This window comes from Panulirus ornatus, chromosome 2 (assembly GCF_036320965.1).
Source record: "Panulirus ornatus isolate Po-2019 chromosome 2, ASM3632096v1, whole genome shotgun sequence".
Taxonomy (NCBI): domain Eukaryota; kingdom Metazoa; phylum Arthropoda; class Malacostraca; order Decapoda; family Palinuridae; genus Panulirus; species Panulirus ornatus.
The window spans coordinates 88935896-88952799 of record NC_092225.1 but is presented as its reverse complement, the minus strand read 5'-3'; the positions used below and the strand labels follow the sequence as shown (position 1 = coordinate 88952799).

The following is a 16904-nucleotide window of genomic DNA, read 5'->3' as shown; positions in this document are numbered from 1 at the left end:
GCAAGTTTGAATAAGTGGGGATGTCAAGAATTAGCTGGTTGATTGTCAACAAAGTCAAATGAGTCGCTTGTCCTTCATTCCCCTCTCTGTCTTTTGAAGATCAATATGTCTGATTCAGGAGGTGACTTTTCTCTTATTTGAAGTAGTCATTGTAAAAAATTAGGGTAGTCTGTGGAGTTTGGCTGTGGGTAATAGGATCTGATTTTTGTACATTATACATGACAAGAAGGATAAATGCAAATGAGGCTATTGTAAATTTTTTCCTTAAGCTACCTTGATGAGTCAGAAATCACTGATGGATATTAGCAAAAATGATAGTGATTAATGTTTTATTATTATTATTACTATACTTTGTTGCTGTCTCCTGCATTAGCGAGGTAGCGCAAGGGAACAGACAAAAGAATGGCCCAACTCACCCACATACACATGTATATACATAAATGCCCACACACGCACATTTACATACCTATACATTTCAACGTATACATACATATACATATATACACATGTACATATTCATTCTTGCTGCCTTCATTCCCGTTGTCACCCCGCCACACATGAAATGGCACTCCCCCCCTCCCGCGTGCGGGTTAGCGCTAGGAAAAGACAACAAAAGTCACATTCACTCACACTCAGTCTCTAGCTGTCATGTGTAATGCACTGAAATCATAGCTCCCTTTCCACATCCAGGCCCCACAAAACTTTCCATGTTTTACCCCAGACGCTTCACATGCCCTGGTTTAATCCATTGACAGCACATCGACCCCGGTATACCACATCGTTCCAATTTGCTCTAATCCTTGTACGCCTTTCACCCTCCTGTATGTTCAGGCCCCAATCACTCAAAATCTTTTTCACTCCATCCTTCTACCTCCAATTTGGTCTCCCACTTCTCGTTCCCTCCACCTCTGACATATATATATATCCTCTTTGTCAATCTTTCCTCACTCATTCTCTCCATGTGCCCAAACCATTTCAATACACCCTCATCTGCTCTCTCAACCACACTCTTTTTATTACCACACATCTCTCTTACCCTTTCATTATTTACTCAATCAAACCACCTCATACCACATGTTGTCCTCAAACATCTCATTTCCAACACATCCACTCTCCACGGCACAACCCTATCTATAGCCCCTGCCTCACAACCACATAACATTGTTGGAACCACTATTCCTTCAAACATACCCATTTTTGCTTTTTGAGATAATGTTCTTGCCTTCCACACATTCTTCAATGCTCCCAGAACCTTCACCCCCTCCCCCACCCTGTGACTTACTTCCACTTCCATGGTTCCATCCACTGCTAAATCCACTCCCAGGTATCTAAAGCACTTCACTTCCTCCAGTTTTTCTCCATTCAAACTTACCTCCCAACTGACTTGTTTTATTGAATGAAAATGCAGCCGAAGGCTAAAAATTTATGGAGAACTTACATACAGTAAAGATAGCGGGACTTTAACAAGGGAATAGGGTGTTAAACAGACATTCTTTTTGTAGACACTAGTGTCCTATGATATTTATTATAAGACAGCAGCCAACATCATACAACATTTCAACTCATTTGTTTTTTCACTTGTGAGGTTGGGAATATACAGAATTAACATGCCATGTAGGGCATGACTTTTTACAGGAGGATAACAGTCCCTGCAGTTTTATGTAAATGTGAGACTTTGGCATTGAATTCAAAGAAAATTAAGGAAATGGATGTGCATGAAATGAAATGCCCAAGGATGATATGAGAAGTTGGTAGATTTGTGTTAGAAATTATTTTGTCAGAGATGTACCTGGTATGGAGCTTAATCTGCTGGAGAGGGCTAATCAAGGTGCACTGACATGGTTCAGGCATATGGATAAGTGGAAAGAGCTTGGCAAAAACTATCTGTATTTCAGAAGCACAGAAAGGAAGAGGTAGAGGGAAACTGAGTAGAATATAGAGGGCTGGAGTAAAGGAAGCTTTAGGGTTTTGGAGCTTAAACAAAGAGGAAGGAAGGTGAGTGATAGACAGTGTTGCATAGCGAGAAATGGACTAGGGTGGTATATAGGGGTAACATGCTTTTTGGAAAGGAATGAAGAGGAGCATATGAAGTAGTCCATGATATATTTGGAGCATTATAGTATATTCAATTGATGTGCTTGGGTAAGTGGGACAAACAAGGACACATGAAGCAGTTCAAATATGCCATGGAGTAGTTTTAGGGCCTTCATTATGGATGGTACATTTTACAAGACAGCAAGAGAATGCATGTGTGCAGATTAGGGTGTTATTCATTAGTTCTTGATGCTGTCTTATGCAGGCAGAAAGGATGATTAGGTATTAAAGAAAATAAGAATAGGCTTATAGGTATATTTATTAAAAATATAAACCAATGTATATTAAAGTTTAAGTTTTGAGCAATATCCTGTTTTTTATTTATAGATCTTGAAGACATTAGAATGCCTACCTATCACCAACAAGACACAGCTAACTGACAGCCGGGTACTGGCACTAGTAGAAAGATGGAGTACTCAACCATGTGATTCTTTGTCAACTCATTCACCTCCGCCACCACCTCCACCCAAATCAGACCATCTGGGAACATCTTCAGTATCGTCAGATTCTGAATCCAATAAAAAAGCAAGGTTAGAAACTCATTATGTAGTATATGAGATTATAAATCACCTTAGTTATATTATATGTCATCATTCACCCTGAGCTGGGTATTTAGACAAAAGAGGTAATTTGCATTGCTTTTCATAGCTGCAGTTTCAGGAAGAATGAATTTATGCTGCTAAATGGAAAGTTGGATCTTTCGGTGAAGGCAGTGCTTAATATGTGAAAGTATTTAGGGTATGTGGGGGACGACATGCTATGAATGGGCTGAACTAGGACTTATGAAGTGGTCAAGGTAATCATGGTTTAGCTGATGGTAAATACAGTAGATGTTTGCAAATGGTGCTGTTGTGCACATGTTCCTGATGCTACCATTGCTAAGACAGGAGAGGTAATTAGGTATTGAAAAAGAATATTGAAAAGATTGTGTAGAAAAGAGGCATAAATCAACCAATTTCATGTAGAGTTTGAGAGATTAAAATCTTTGGTAAAGGGTTTTAGTTATGTTTAATGGCTAGCTTATCATTCAGTTCCACACTGATTCTTGTGATATTTATGCCTCCTCCATCTTTTACCTTTTGAAATTTCAGTCTTCACCCTTGGCAGAGTGTGGTGTGTCTCATAATTCCTCATAAAGGGGCATTTACGGTGAAGAAGATTACTTAATTTAAATTAATGTTGAAGGTTGAGAGTAAGTGTGAATAAGAGCAAGGTTATTAGGTTCAGTAAGGTTGAGGGACAAGTTAATTGGGCTGTAAATTTGAATGGAGAAAAATTGGAGGAAGCGAAGTGTTTTAGATATCGATATCTGGGAGTGGACTTAGAAGTGGATGGAACCATGGAAGAAGAAGTGAGTCACACTGTGGGGGAGGGGGAGAAGGTTCTGGGAGCAATGAAGAATGTGTGGAAGGAGAGAACATTTTCTCGGAGAGCAAAAATGGTTATGTTTGAAGGAATAGTAATTCCAACAATGTTAAGTGTTTGCGAGGCATGGGCTATAAATAGGGTTGTATGGAGGAGGGTGGATGTGTTGGAAATTAAATGTTTGAGGACAATATGTGGTGTGAAGTGCTTTGATTGAGTAAGTAATGAAAGGGTAAGGGAGATGTGTGGTAATAAAAAGAGTGGTTGAGAGAGCAGAAGAGTGTGTGTTGAAATGGTTTGAACATATGTAGAGAATGAATGAGAAAAGATTGACAAAGGAGATATATGAGTCAGAGGTGGAGGGAACAAGGGAGAAGTAGGAGACCAATTCAGAGGTGGGGGGAAGGAGTGAAAAAGATTTTGAGCAATCAGGGCTTGAACATACAGAAGGGTGAAAGCTGTGCAAGGAATAGAGTGAATTGGAACAATGTGGTATACTGGGTTTGATGTGCTGTCAGTGGACTGAACCAGGGCATGTGAAATGTATGGGGTAACAATGGAAAGGTTTGGAAGGCCTGGATGTGGATAGGGAACTGTGGCTTTGGTACATTACACATGACAGCTAGAGACTGAGCGTGAAGAAATGTGGCCTTTTTTGTCTTTTTGTGCTACCATGCTGAAGGGGGGTGGTGCTATTTCCTGTGTGCAGGGTAGCGACAGGAATGGATGAAGGCAAGCAAGTATGAATATGTACATGTGTATATATGTATACGTCTGTTTATGTATATCAATGTATGTATGTATGTGTATGTATGTATATGAAGAAGGAGTCATGTGGGGAGTGCTCATCCTCCTCGAAGGTTCAGATTGGGGTGTCTAGATGTGTGTGGATGTAACCAAGATGAGAAAAAAGAAGAGATAGGTATTATGTTTGAGGAAAGGAACCTGGATGTTTTGGCTCTGAGTGGAACGAAGCTCAAGGGTAAAGGGGAAGAGTGGTTTGGGAATGTCTTGGGAGTAAAGTCAGGGGTTAGTGAGAGGACAAGGGTAAGGGAAGGAGTAGCACTACTCCTGAAACAGGAGTGGTGGGAGTATGTGATAGAGTATAAGAAAGTAAAGTCTAGATTGATATGGGTAAAACTGAAAGTTGATGGAGAGAGATGGGTGATTATTGGTGCATAAGCACCTGGGCATGAGAAGAAAGATAGTGAGAGGCAAGTGTTTTGGGAGCAGCTGAATGAGTGTGTTAGTAGTTTTGATGCATGAGACTGGGTTATAGTGATGGGTGATTTGAATGCAAAGGTGAGTAATGTGGCAGTTGAGGGAATAATTGGTGTACATGGGTTGTTCAGTGTTGTAAATGGAAATGGTGAAGAGCTTGTCGATTTATGTGCTGAAAAAGGACTGGTGATTGGGAATACATGGTTTAAAAAGAGAGATGTACCTAAGTATGTTTATGTAAGTAGGAGAGATGGCCAGAGAGTGTTATTGGATTACTTGTTAATTGATATGCACACGAAAGAGAGAATTTTGGATGTTAATGTGCTGAGAGGTGCAGCTGGAGGGATGTCTGAACATTGTCTTGTGGAGGCAAAGGTGACGATTTGTATGGGTTTTCAGAAAAGAAGAGAGAATGTTGCAGTGAAGAGAGTGGTGAGAGTAAGTGAGCTTGGGAAGGAGATTTGTGTGAGGAAGTACCAGGAGAGACTGAGTACAGAATGGAAAAAGGTGAGAACAAAGGAGGTAAGGGGAGTGAGGGAGGAATGGGATGTATTTAAGGAAGCAGTGATGGCTTGCGCAAAAGATGCTTGTGGCATGAGAAGCGTGGGAGGTGGGCAGATTAGAAAGGGTAGTGAGTGGTGGGATGAAGAAGTAAAATTATTAGTGAAAGAGAAGAGAGAGGCATTTGGACAATTTTTGCAGGGAAATAATGCAAATGAGTGGGACATGTATAAAAGAAAGAGACAGGAGGTCAAGAGAAAGGTGCAGGAGGCGAAAAAGAGGGCAAATGAGAGTTGGGGTGAGAGAGTATCATTAAATTTTAGGGAGAATAAAAAGATGTTTTGGAAGGAGATAGATAAAGTGCATTAGACAAGGGAACAAATGGGAATATCAGTGAAGGGGCTAATGGGGAGGTGATAACAAGTAGTGGTGATGTGAGAAGGAGATGGAGTGAGTATTTTGAAGGTTTGTTGAATGTGTTTGATGATAGAGTGGCAGATATAGGGTGTCTTGGTCGAGGTGGTGTGCAAAGTGAGAGGGTTAGGGAGAATGATTTGGTAAACTGAGGAGAGGTAGTAAAAGCTTTGTGGAAGATGAAAGCCGGCAAGGCAGTGGGTTTGGATGGTATTGCAGTGGAGTTTATTGAAAAAGGGGGTGACTGTATTGTTGACTGGTTGGTAAAGTTATTTAATGTATGTATGACTCATGGTGAGGTGCCTGAGGACTGGCAGAATGCTTGCATAGTCCATTGTACAAAGGCAAAGGGGATAAGAGGAAGTGCTCAAATTACAGAGGTATAATTTTGTTAAGTATTCCTGGGAAATTATATGGGATGGTATTGATTGAGAGCATCAGATTGGGGAAGAGCAGTGTGGTTTCAGAAGTGGTAGAGGATGTGTGGATCAGGTGTTTGCTTTGAAAAATGTATGTGAGAAATACTTAAAAACGCAAATGGATTTGTATGTAGCATTTATGGATCTGGAGAAGGCATATGATAGAGTTGATAGAGATGCTCTGTGGAAGGTATTAAGAATATATGGTGTGGGAGGTAAGTTGTTAGAAGCAGTGAAAAGTTTTTATCAAGGATGTAAAGCATGTGTATGTGTAGGAAGAGAGGAAAGTGATTGGTTCTCAGTGAATGTAGGTTTGCGGCAGGGGTGCATGATGTCTCCGTGGTTGTTTGATTTGTTTATGGATGGGATTGTTAGGGAGGTGAATGCAAGAGTTTTGGAAAGAGGGGCAAGTATGCAGTCTGTTGTGGACAAGAGAGCTTGGGAAGTGAGTCAGTTGTTGTTCGCTGATGATACAGCGCTGGTGGCTGATTCGGGTGAGAAACTGCAGAAGCTGGTGACTGAGTTTGGTAAAGTGTGTGAAAGAAGAAAGCTGAGAGTAAATGTGAGTAAGAGCAAGGTTATTTGGTACAACAGGGTTGAGAAACAAGTCAATTGGGAGGTAAGTTTGAATGGAGAAAAACTGGAGGAAGTAAAGTGTTTTAGATATCTGGGAGTGGATCTGGCAGCGGATGGAACCATGAAAGCAGAAGTGAATCATAGGGTGGTGGAGGGGGTGAAAGTTCTGGAAGTGTTGAAAAATGTGTGGAAGTCGAGAACATTATCTTGGAAAGCAAAAATGGGTATGTTTGAAGGAATAGTGGTTCCAACAATGTTATATGGTTGTGAGGCATGGACTCTTGATAGAGTTGTGCAGAGGAGGGTGGATGTGCTGGAAATGAGATGTTTGAGGACAATATGTGGTGTGAGGTGGTTTAAGAATAAGCAATGAAAGGGTAAGAGAGATGTGTGGTAATAAAAAGAGTGTGGTTGAGAGAGCAGAAGAGGGTGTTTTGAAATGGTTTGGTCACATGGAGAGAATGAGTGATGAAAGATTGACCAAGAGGATATATGTGTCAGAGGTGGAGGGAACGAGGAGAAGGGGGAGACCAAATTGGAGGTGGAAAGATGGAGTGAAAAAGAATTTGAGTGATCGGGGCCTGAACATGTAGGAGGGTGAAAGGCGTGCAAGGAATAGAGTGAGTTGGAACATTGTGGTATACCGGGTCGACGTGCTGTCATTGGATTGAACCAGGGCATGTGAAGTGTCTGGGGTAAACCATGGAAAGTTCTGTGGGGCCTGGATGTGGAAAGGGAGCTGTGGTTTCTGTGCATTATACATGAGAGCTAGAGACTGAGTGTGAACGAATGTGGCCTTTGTTGTCTTTTCCTAGCGCTACCTCACGCACATGGGGGGGAGCTTCATTTCATGTGTAGTGGGGTGGCGACGGGAATGAATAAGGGCAGACAGTATGAATTGTGTACATGTGTATATATGTATATGTCTATGTGTGTATATGTATGTATACGTTGAGATGTATAGGTATGTATAGGTGCGTGTGTGGACTTGTATATATATCCATGTGTATGTGGGTGGGTTGGGCCATTCTTTTGTCCGTTTCCTTGCGTTACCTCACTAGCGGGGGAGACAGCGACAAAGTATAATAGATAAAAAAAATAAATAAATACTCTCTTGCTCTTTCATTTCTTGCTTGATCAAACCGCCTCACACCACATATTGTCCTCAAACATTTCATACCCAACACATCCACCCTCCTCCACATAACCCTATCTATAGCCCATGCCTTGCAACCATTAACGTAGTCGGAACCACAATTCCTTGAAACATACCCATTTTTGCTCTGACTTTGCAAACTACCCTGACCAAAACACCCTGTATCTGCCTCTCTATTATCAAACACATTCAACAAACCTTCAAAATGCTCACTCCATTTCCTTCTCACTTCATCACTACTTGTTATTACCTCCCTATTTGCCCACTTCACCAGTGTTCCCATTTGTTCTTTTGTCTTACGCACTTTATTTACCTCCTTCCAAAACATCTTTTTATTTTCCCTAAAATTTAATGATACTCTCTCACCCCAAGTCTCAATTGCCCTCTTTTTCACCTTCCAGTCATTTGCACTACCTCCCTGCAAAAATTATGCAGTTGCCTGTCTCTTCTCTTTCACTAACAAACAGTCTTATTACATCATCTCTCCACTCACTACCATTTCTAATCTGCCCACCTCCCACCTTTTGCTTGCCGCATGCATCTTTTCTGCAAGCCATCTCTGCCTCCCTAAATACATCCCATTCCTCCCCCACTCCCCTTACGTCATTTGCTCTCACCTTTTGCCATTCTACTCTCAATCTCTCCTGGTACTTCCTCACAGAAGCCTCCTTTCCAAGCTCACTTACATTCACCACTCTCTTCTCCCCAACATTCTCTCTTCTTTTCTGAAAACCTCTACAAATCTTCACTTGCGCCTCCACAAGATAATGATCAGACATCCCTGCAGGTGCCCCTCTTAGCACATTAATATCCAAAAGTCTATTTTACTCGCCTATCGGTTAACACACGTAATTGATGTTTTTTCTGGACTCTGTAAAGAAATGTTTTTACTGTAAGTGAAAAGTTACCTTTGGCAAGATTGTAGCATGTCATTGGATGTAAAGGAGTACGGTTTTCTTGGAACTTTCTTAATCCAAACCAGTCCATTATATTCCTGTTCTTGACTGGAGTGTAGCCTTGAAATTGTAGAAGCTTAGTAAAAGAGGTCCGGGGGTTGTATAGTAGTAGTGTTATTAACCTTGGCAAAAGGGTGTTACCAGACTCACTTTGCCAATGAAAAGTCACGTTTGGCAAGGTTGTATTTTTGTTGTTGGGCAAAATGAATGCATCTCATCAAAGAACTTTTCACTCCTGCTGGTGGTTGTTGCACATCCTTGGGGTTATATGATTACAAAAAAGCTCGAGAAAGGAGACCAAAGAATACTGCAAACTTTCTTCTGGCTCTATTTTTTCTCCTCCTGACCTTTGAATATTGATATGCAGGACAGGATTTACCACCTCTTGCTCCCACCCCATAATTGCCTCCTGTGATATGCAGGGTATGTTAAGATAGTGTTCTTTCTCTCCAGTTCCTTGGGATATTATATATGTATATTTGTATAAGATATACAAATATCTTATATTTGTATAAGATATTGTTTCAGTTGTCTATGTTGGAGGGAATGTTATCTTAGCGATGAAGGTTAATTATTGAAAATTTAGGTAATATGAAAAGAGGAAATGATAAGGTAATGAACTCAGAATTGTAGTTAATAAGTTTATTAAATTTGGTGGTGGCTCTCACTGATAAGAACAGGGAAATAACAGTCCCTAGAACAAAAACTATCTCTTTTAGAGTTATTAATTTGGTACAGAATAACATGTGGTGGTAATACTTGGATAAGACTTGGCCTAATTCATGCAGATCAGAGGGGGAAATAGAGGTAGATTTAGAAAGGGAAGTGGATTTTTTTTGGAAGAATGTAGTTCTTTGACTATATATATTTTAGTTCAGCTGATTGACAGTGTGTGGCTTTCCTTGTATTACAGAGTGGTCTCTAGGGTGTGACTGTGGATGGTAGGCTCATGTTTCAGTGCATTAAACATGAAAGCTGTGAGTTGATATGTGTGAATGAGACCATTGTTCGATTCTTCTTGATTCTGTATCACAAAGGTGAAAGTGGCAAGTAGTTATGAAATCAAAAAAGATTGATGTATATGTGACAGTGGTGGTTTGTGTGAGTGAGGGTTTGACAAAAATGTAGGGGGAGTATCAAGGTTTTGTAAAGTCATCTTGATGTCAGATGAGATTAGAGGAAAGTGGAATTTGATGTATGCAGATGATGTCCTTCTTTTAGCTGAATCAGGGGATGAGTTGGCTAGTATGATAGGTTACTTGAATGATGTTTGTAGTAGGAGGTAGTTGAGAATATTTGTGTAAAAATGTGATTAAAAATATGATTTTATTTATAGTGTAACCAATTTAAATGGTGAAGAGCAGCAACTTATGGTTGAGTTTAAGTGTTTTTGAGTGATTAGTGAGGATGGTAATGGGAAAGCTGAAGTTTAGAGTTTTGCAAGAAAGAAAAATTGGAATTGCATTGAGGATAGACAGAGTAACAGATGGTGGTCTTTGAAGGATATATAATGTAAAGAAATAGTGGATGAAAATCTTTTAGATTGTTTCAGTGCATCAAGTGGACTGATTTAGGCTAGATATTTCATTTGAAGATACCAAAGGAATGATCTCTGACTGATGGAAGTGGTGTGTGTGTGTGTGTGGAGGCTTTGGTGAGTCAGCTTAGCATACAGAATGATAAGGTAAGAAGTGATATATACAATATTAGCTTAGATGTTCATGTTTTACTTTAAAACACTGAACATGAGGTTGTGTCAGTGAAATGAGAGGCTGTTGCACTCATCCCATTCCAAGAAATGGGCAGTGAATGATAAATACATAGAGCATATTTGAAGGATAGTTTTGTAGTATGATACTTAAGATATAGCCAAAAGTATGTGGTAGGTGATTGTATTGACTTTTGGAAATAATGTAAAGGTTTGAGCTGAGAATGCTATTTTTATGTGTTCCTTATTCATAAGTTCTTTGAAATAACTACTTCCACCATTGTATTACAACAGTTTTTGTGAAATTTCTGTATTTGCCATGTCAGTGAAATGAGAGGCTGTTGCACTCATCCCATTCCAAGAAATGGGCAGTGAATGGTAAATACATAGAGCATATTTGAAGGATAGTTTTGTAGTATGATACTTAAGATATAGCCAAAAGTATGTGGCAGGTGATTGTATTGACTTTTGGAAATAATGTAAAGGTTTGAGCTGAGAATGCTGTTTTTATGTGTTCCTTATTCATAAGTTCTTTGAAATAACTACTTCCACCATTGTATTACAACAGTTTATGTGAAATTTCTGTATTTGCCATGTTGTTTTCCATTTGGTTAATCTAACTACTGTTTTCGTTTTTGTCCCTTTCAGTGACACCAGTGAAGAGTCAGACACAGAAATAGACACCAAAGTAATACCAAATTCCATAGAAGGATCAAGTGCAGATGATAGTAGTTTGGACTCAGAGGTGGAACAGCCATCATTAAGTGCCAAAAAAATGGTTGAAGGCAGCATGGCAGAAGAAGACAGTAGTGACTCAAGCCAGAGTGATGTGAAGGAGCATGCCACAACTTGTATAAAGGAAGAGGATGGAACTGTAGTGGATCAGAAATCATCAGATCAAGATGTGCAAGAACTTCATAGGTCAATGGTTGCCTTGGCTCTCAAGTTGTTAGATACTTGGAAGAACTTGAAAGAGTTTTTCCGTATACCCAAAAAGGAGCGCATTGAATTAATGAAAGAGCACGAGCGTGAAGTTGATAGGGGCTACAAGGAATACCTGGATAGGGAACAAGATGATGATCATGAATGGGAACGTGATAGAAGAGAGAAAGACAGGTAAGCAGCTACTCAAATTGTCATCAAAGATATTTAAACTTGTATTTCTGAGTCTACATCATTCTTACTTCCTGATATGTTGACTTTAAGAGATTGTAGTATATTTCATTGTGGTGCTTTCTGATTTGAATGAAATTTTGTAGATAGATCAAGAAGACTAAGCAAAATCAATGAAGATTTCATCAAAATATGTACAAAGATGGGTGATTATTAGTGCTTATTCTTCTCGCAATGAGAAGGATGATGAAGAGTCAAGTGTTTTGGGAGCGGCTGCGTGAATGTGTCAGCAGTTTGGATGCTTGAGTTCAAGTGTTATTGATAGGTGATTTAAATGTGAAAGAGGGTAGTGTCAGTTAAACTTATAATTGAGGGGCATGGAGTTTTCATTAAGGTAAAAAGAAATAGTGAATGGCTTGTGGAATTGTGCTGAAAAAGGATTGATGGTTGGGAATGCTTGGTTAGAAAGAGAGACATACATAAGTGTATATGGATGAGTAGGAAAGATGGAACACGGGCATTGTTGGATTACATATTTTTGGCAGACATACAAAGGAGAGACTCTTGGAAGGGATTGTGCTGAAAGGGGCAGCCAGTGGGATGTCTGATCATCACTTTGTGAAAGCAAGGGTGAAGATCTGTAGAGCTTTTCATTAGAAAGGAATGATATAAGTAAGAAAAGGATGGTGAAAGTAAGTGACCTCATGCCACTTTCTCTTATGGTTATCCCCCAATCATTTGCACTCCTTCCCTACTGCCCAAACACCTCTCTTTTCTCTTTCACAGCAACATTTCCTTTTCATCCCACGGCTGACTACCCTTTGTAATTGGTCCACCTTCCCCCTTTTGCATACTCCATGCATCTCATGCACATGCTAGCACTGCTTCTATATAGTAGATGTCTTCCAGCCCACACCTGCTCCCTTTGCTTCACTTACTTTCACCTTTTGCTCTTCTACATTCAATTTCTCTTGGTATTTCTTCTCACAAATCTCTTTTCCAAGCTCACTCTCAGCACTCTCTTCTCCCCATCATTATTTCCTCGTTTTTTGCAAACCTCTACAACTGTTCACCTTCTCCGCCACAAGATGGTGTCCAGACATCACACCAGCTGCCCTTCTAAGCACATTTACATCTAGAAGTCTTTCTTTTACATGCCTTTCTATTAATGTGTAATTTGATAATGCCCACTAACCATCTTTCCTACTCACATACGTATACTCATGGATATCCCTCATTTTAAGCCAATTATTTCCAATCACCAGTCCTTTTTCAGCACACAACTCTGTAAGTTGTTCGTTATTTCCATTCATAACACTGAATACTCTATACACCACAATTACACCCTCCGCTGCCACATTACTTTCCTTCTTATTGAAATTGGCCTCTGCTGTTACCTGGTCTCGTACATCAAAACTGCTGACACATTCACTCCCCTTCACCCAAAGTTCTTGCCTCGTGATTTTTCTTCTCATGGCCAGGTAGATAATCACCAATAATCACTCATCCACTTTCATTTTCAACCGCATGAATCAAGAATTTACATCCTTATGCTCTATCACACAATCCCACAGCTCTTGCTTTAGGAGTAGTGTTACTCCTTCCTTACCTCATGTCCTCTCACCAACCTCTGACTTTACTCCTAAGAAATTTCTGAACTGTTCTTCCCCTTTACCCTTGAGCTTTGTTTCACTCATAGCCAGAACGTCTATATTTCTTTCCTCAAACATACTACCTATCTCTCCTTTCTTCTCATCTTGGTTACATCCAACATATTCAGACACCTTAATGTAAGCCTTCAAGGAGGATCAGCACTTCCTTCCTTGGCTCCTGTTTCACCTTTTAGAAATTTGAATGCAAGAAGGGGAGGGTGTCCAGGTTCCCACTCCCGCCTCCTTCAGTTGCCTTCTACGACATTCAGGGAATATGCTGGTAGAATTCATTCTCCCCTACCTCAGGGATGATATATATAGTTGCATATTACACGGTGAGATTATATGATTGATGAATGTTTAGGCTGCAACACTGTCAGGCATATGATGCATCCCCAACAGCATAATATGCACAGATCTTGTGAAACCATGTTATAATTGTAAATGATATATAAACAAGGAGAAAGAGGAGACCAAATTAAGAGATTAAAGGTTGAAGTGAAAAAAATTTTGACTGATTTGGGGCCTGAACATGATGGAAGAATGTAAATTTGTGCACTCAGAAATCAGTCACAAAAAATTCAAATTCCATACATGCATATCGGGATATAAATGGAGGTTCATGCAACTGTAAAGCCAAGCTGAAACCAATATTTGCATTTACAATATGAACTAGTGAATGACATACTCAAGATGGTTAGGAGAAGAACCATCATAATGGAGAACCATCAGAATGGAGTTGCACGGACTGTGATCCTTGCTGTGGCTACAAGAATGTTCTTCCGCCCACCAGTGATGCTACTACATTTGTGAATCAAGAACCATTGCAACACAAACCTCGCCAGGTGGTAGAGTGTCCCGCAGTGTATCGAGACAGACTTCCCCAGAACTTTCTTAAAGGGGAAGTAAATGTTTATAGTTGTGTTACTGGAGTGATAGTTTTCATACATGGTGCTTTGACAAGAAAATAGTGAAATTGGAAAAAAAAATGTAGCTTAGACATTGAAGCTTATTGATACAGTGGTTAAATTGATGAAAACTACTATTGACATTTGTGTAAATATATTATACATTTCCCTTTTCCATAGCCAGAGATTGAACCATTATGTGACATTCATTTTCTCATTTCATTTCAAGCTAGAAGTTTCAGTTTTCTAAATTATTTCTTACTTTTTTCATATGTATATGTATGTATATGTGTGTGTGTGTGTATATGTGCATGTGTATGTGTATGTATATTTATATGTATATATATATATATTATCCCTGGGGATAGGGGTGAAAGAATACTTCCCACGCATTCCTCGCGTGTCGTAGAAGGCGACTAGAGGGGACGGGAGCGGGGGGCCAGAAATCCTCCCCTCCTTGTATTTTTTAACTTTCTAAAATGGGAAACAAAGAAGGAGTCATGTGAGGAGTGCTCATCCTCCTTGAAGGCTGAGACTGGGGTGTCTAAATGTGTGTGGATGTAACCAAAATGAGAAAAAAGGAGAGATAGGTATTATGTTTGAGGAAAGGAACCTGGATGTTTTGGCTCTGAGTGAAACGAAGCTCAAGGGTAAAGGGGAAGAGTGGTTTGGGAATGTCTTGGGAGTAAAGTCAGGGGTTAGTGAGAGGACAAGAGCAAGGGAAGGAGTAGCAGTACTCCTGAAACAGGAGTTGTGGGAGTATGTGATAGAATGTAAGAAAGTAAATTCTCGATTAATATGGGTAAAACTGAAAGTTGATGGAGAGAGATGGGTGATTATTGGTGCATATGCACCTGGGCATGAGAAGAAAGATCATGAGAGGCAAGTGTTTTGGGAGCAGCTGAATGAGTGTGTTAGTGGTTTTGATGCACGAGACCGGGTTATAGTGATGGGTGATTTGAATGCAAAGCTGAGTAATGTGGCAGTTGAGGGAACAATTGTAATACATGGGGTGTTCAGTGTTGTAAATGGAAATGGTGAAGAGCTTGTAGATTTATGTGCTGAAAAAGGACTGGTGATTGGGAATACCTGGTTTAAAAAGCGAGATATACATAAGTTGTTAGAAGCAGTGAAAAGTTTTTATCGAGGATGTAAGGCATGTGTACGTGTAGGAAGAGAGGAAAGTGATTGGTTCTCAGTGAATGTAGGTTTGCGGCAGGGGTGTGTGATGTCTCCATGGTTGTTTAATTTGTTTATGGATGGGGTTGTTAGGGAGGTAAATGCAAGAGTTTTGGAAAGAGGGGCAAGTATGAAGTCTGTTGGGGATGAGAGAGCTTGGGAAGTGAGTCAGTTGTTGTTCGCTGATGATACAGCGCTGGTGGCTGATTCATGTGAGAAACTGCAGAAACTGGTGACTGAGTTTGGTAAAGTGTGTGGAAGAAGAAAGTTAAGAGTAAATGTGAATAAGAGCAAGGTTATTAGGTACAGTAGGGTTGAGGGTCAAGTCAATTGGGAGGTGAGTTTGAATGGAGAAAAACTGGAGGAAGTGAAGTGTTTTAGAAATCTGGGAGTGGATCTGGCAGCGGATGGAGCCATGGAAGCGGAAGTGGATCATAGGGTGGGGGAGGGGGCGAAAATTCTGGGGGCCTTGAAGAATGTGTGGAAGTCGAGAACATTATCTCGGAAAGCAAAAATGGGTATGTTTGAAGGAATAGTGGTTCCAACAATGTTGTATGGTTGCGAGGCGTGGGCTATGGATAGAGTTGTGCGCAGGAGGATGGATGTGCTGGAAATGAGATGTTTGAGGACAATGTGTGGTGTGAGGTGGTTTGATCGAGTGAGTAACGTAAGGGTAAGAGAGATGTGTGGAAATAAAAAGAGCATGGTTGAGAGAGCAGAAGAGGGTGTTTTGAAGTGGTTTGGGCACATGGAGAGGATGAGTGAGGAAAGATTGACCAAGAGGATATATGTGTCGGAGGTGGAGGGAACAAGGAGAAGAGGGAGACCAAATTGGAGGTGGAAAGCTGGAGTGAAAAAGATTTTGTGTGATCGGAGCCTGAACATGCAGGAGGGTGAAAGGAGGGCAAGGAATAGAGTGAATTGGAGCGATGTGGTATACCGGGGTTGACGTGCTGTCAGTGGATTGAATCAAGGCATGTGAAGCGTCTGGGGTAAACCATGGAAAGCTGTGTAGGTATGTATATTTGCGTGTGTGGACATATGTATATACATGTGTATGGGGGGGGGGTTGGGCCATTTCTTTCGTCTGTTTCCTTGCGCTACCTCGCAAACGCGGGAGACAGCAACAAAGTATGATAAAATAAAAAATAACATAAGTATACGTATGTAAGTAGGAGAGATGGCCAGAGAGCGTTATTGGATTATGTGTTAATTGACAGGTGCACGAAAGAGAGACTTTTGGATGTTAATGTGCTGAGAGGTGCAGCTGGAGGGATGTCTGATCATTACCTTGTGGAGGCTAAGGTGAAGATTTGTATGGGTTTTCAGAAAAGAAGAGTGAATGTTGGGGTGAAGAGGGTGGTGAGAGTAAGTGAGCTTGGGAAGGAGACTTGTGTGAGGAAGTACCAGTAGAGACTGAGTACAGAATGGAAAAAGGTGAGAACAATGGAAGTAAGGGGAGTGGGGGAGGAATGGGATGTATTTAGAAAATCAGTGATGGATTGTGCAAAAGATACTTGTGGCATGAGAAGAGTGGGAGGTGGGTTGATTAGAAAGGGTAGTGAGTGGTGGGATGAAGAAGTAAGATTATTAGTGAAAGAGAAGAGAGAGGCATTTGGACGATTTTTGCAGGGAAAAAATG

At 40.5% G+C, this 16904-nt stretch overlaps 1 protein-coding gene across 5 annotated transcripts in view; it reads left to right on the top strand.

Moving 5' to 3' along the window:
- The window catches only part of Set2 (SET domain containing 2), a 374507-nt gene that overhangs the window by 227911 nt on the left and 129692 nt on the right, over window positions 1-16904 (top strand). For all 5 annotated transcript variants that reach the window (XM_071679446.1, XM_071679422.1, XM_071679430.1 and 2 more), the window contains 2 exons: window positions 2422-2624; window positions 11059-11526. In XM_071679446.1, coding sequence (XP_071535547.1) covers window positions 2422-2624; window positions 11059-11526 — 671 coding nt within the window. The remainder of the gene's footprint in view (window positions 1-2421; window positions 2625-11058; window positions 11527-16904) is intronic.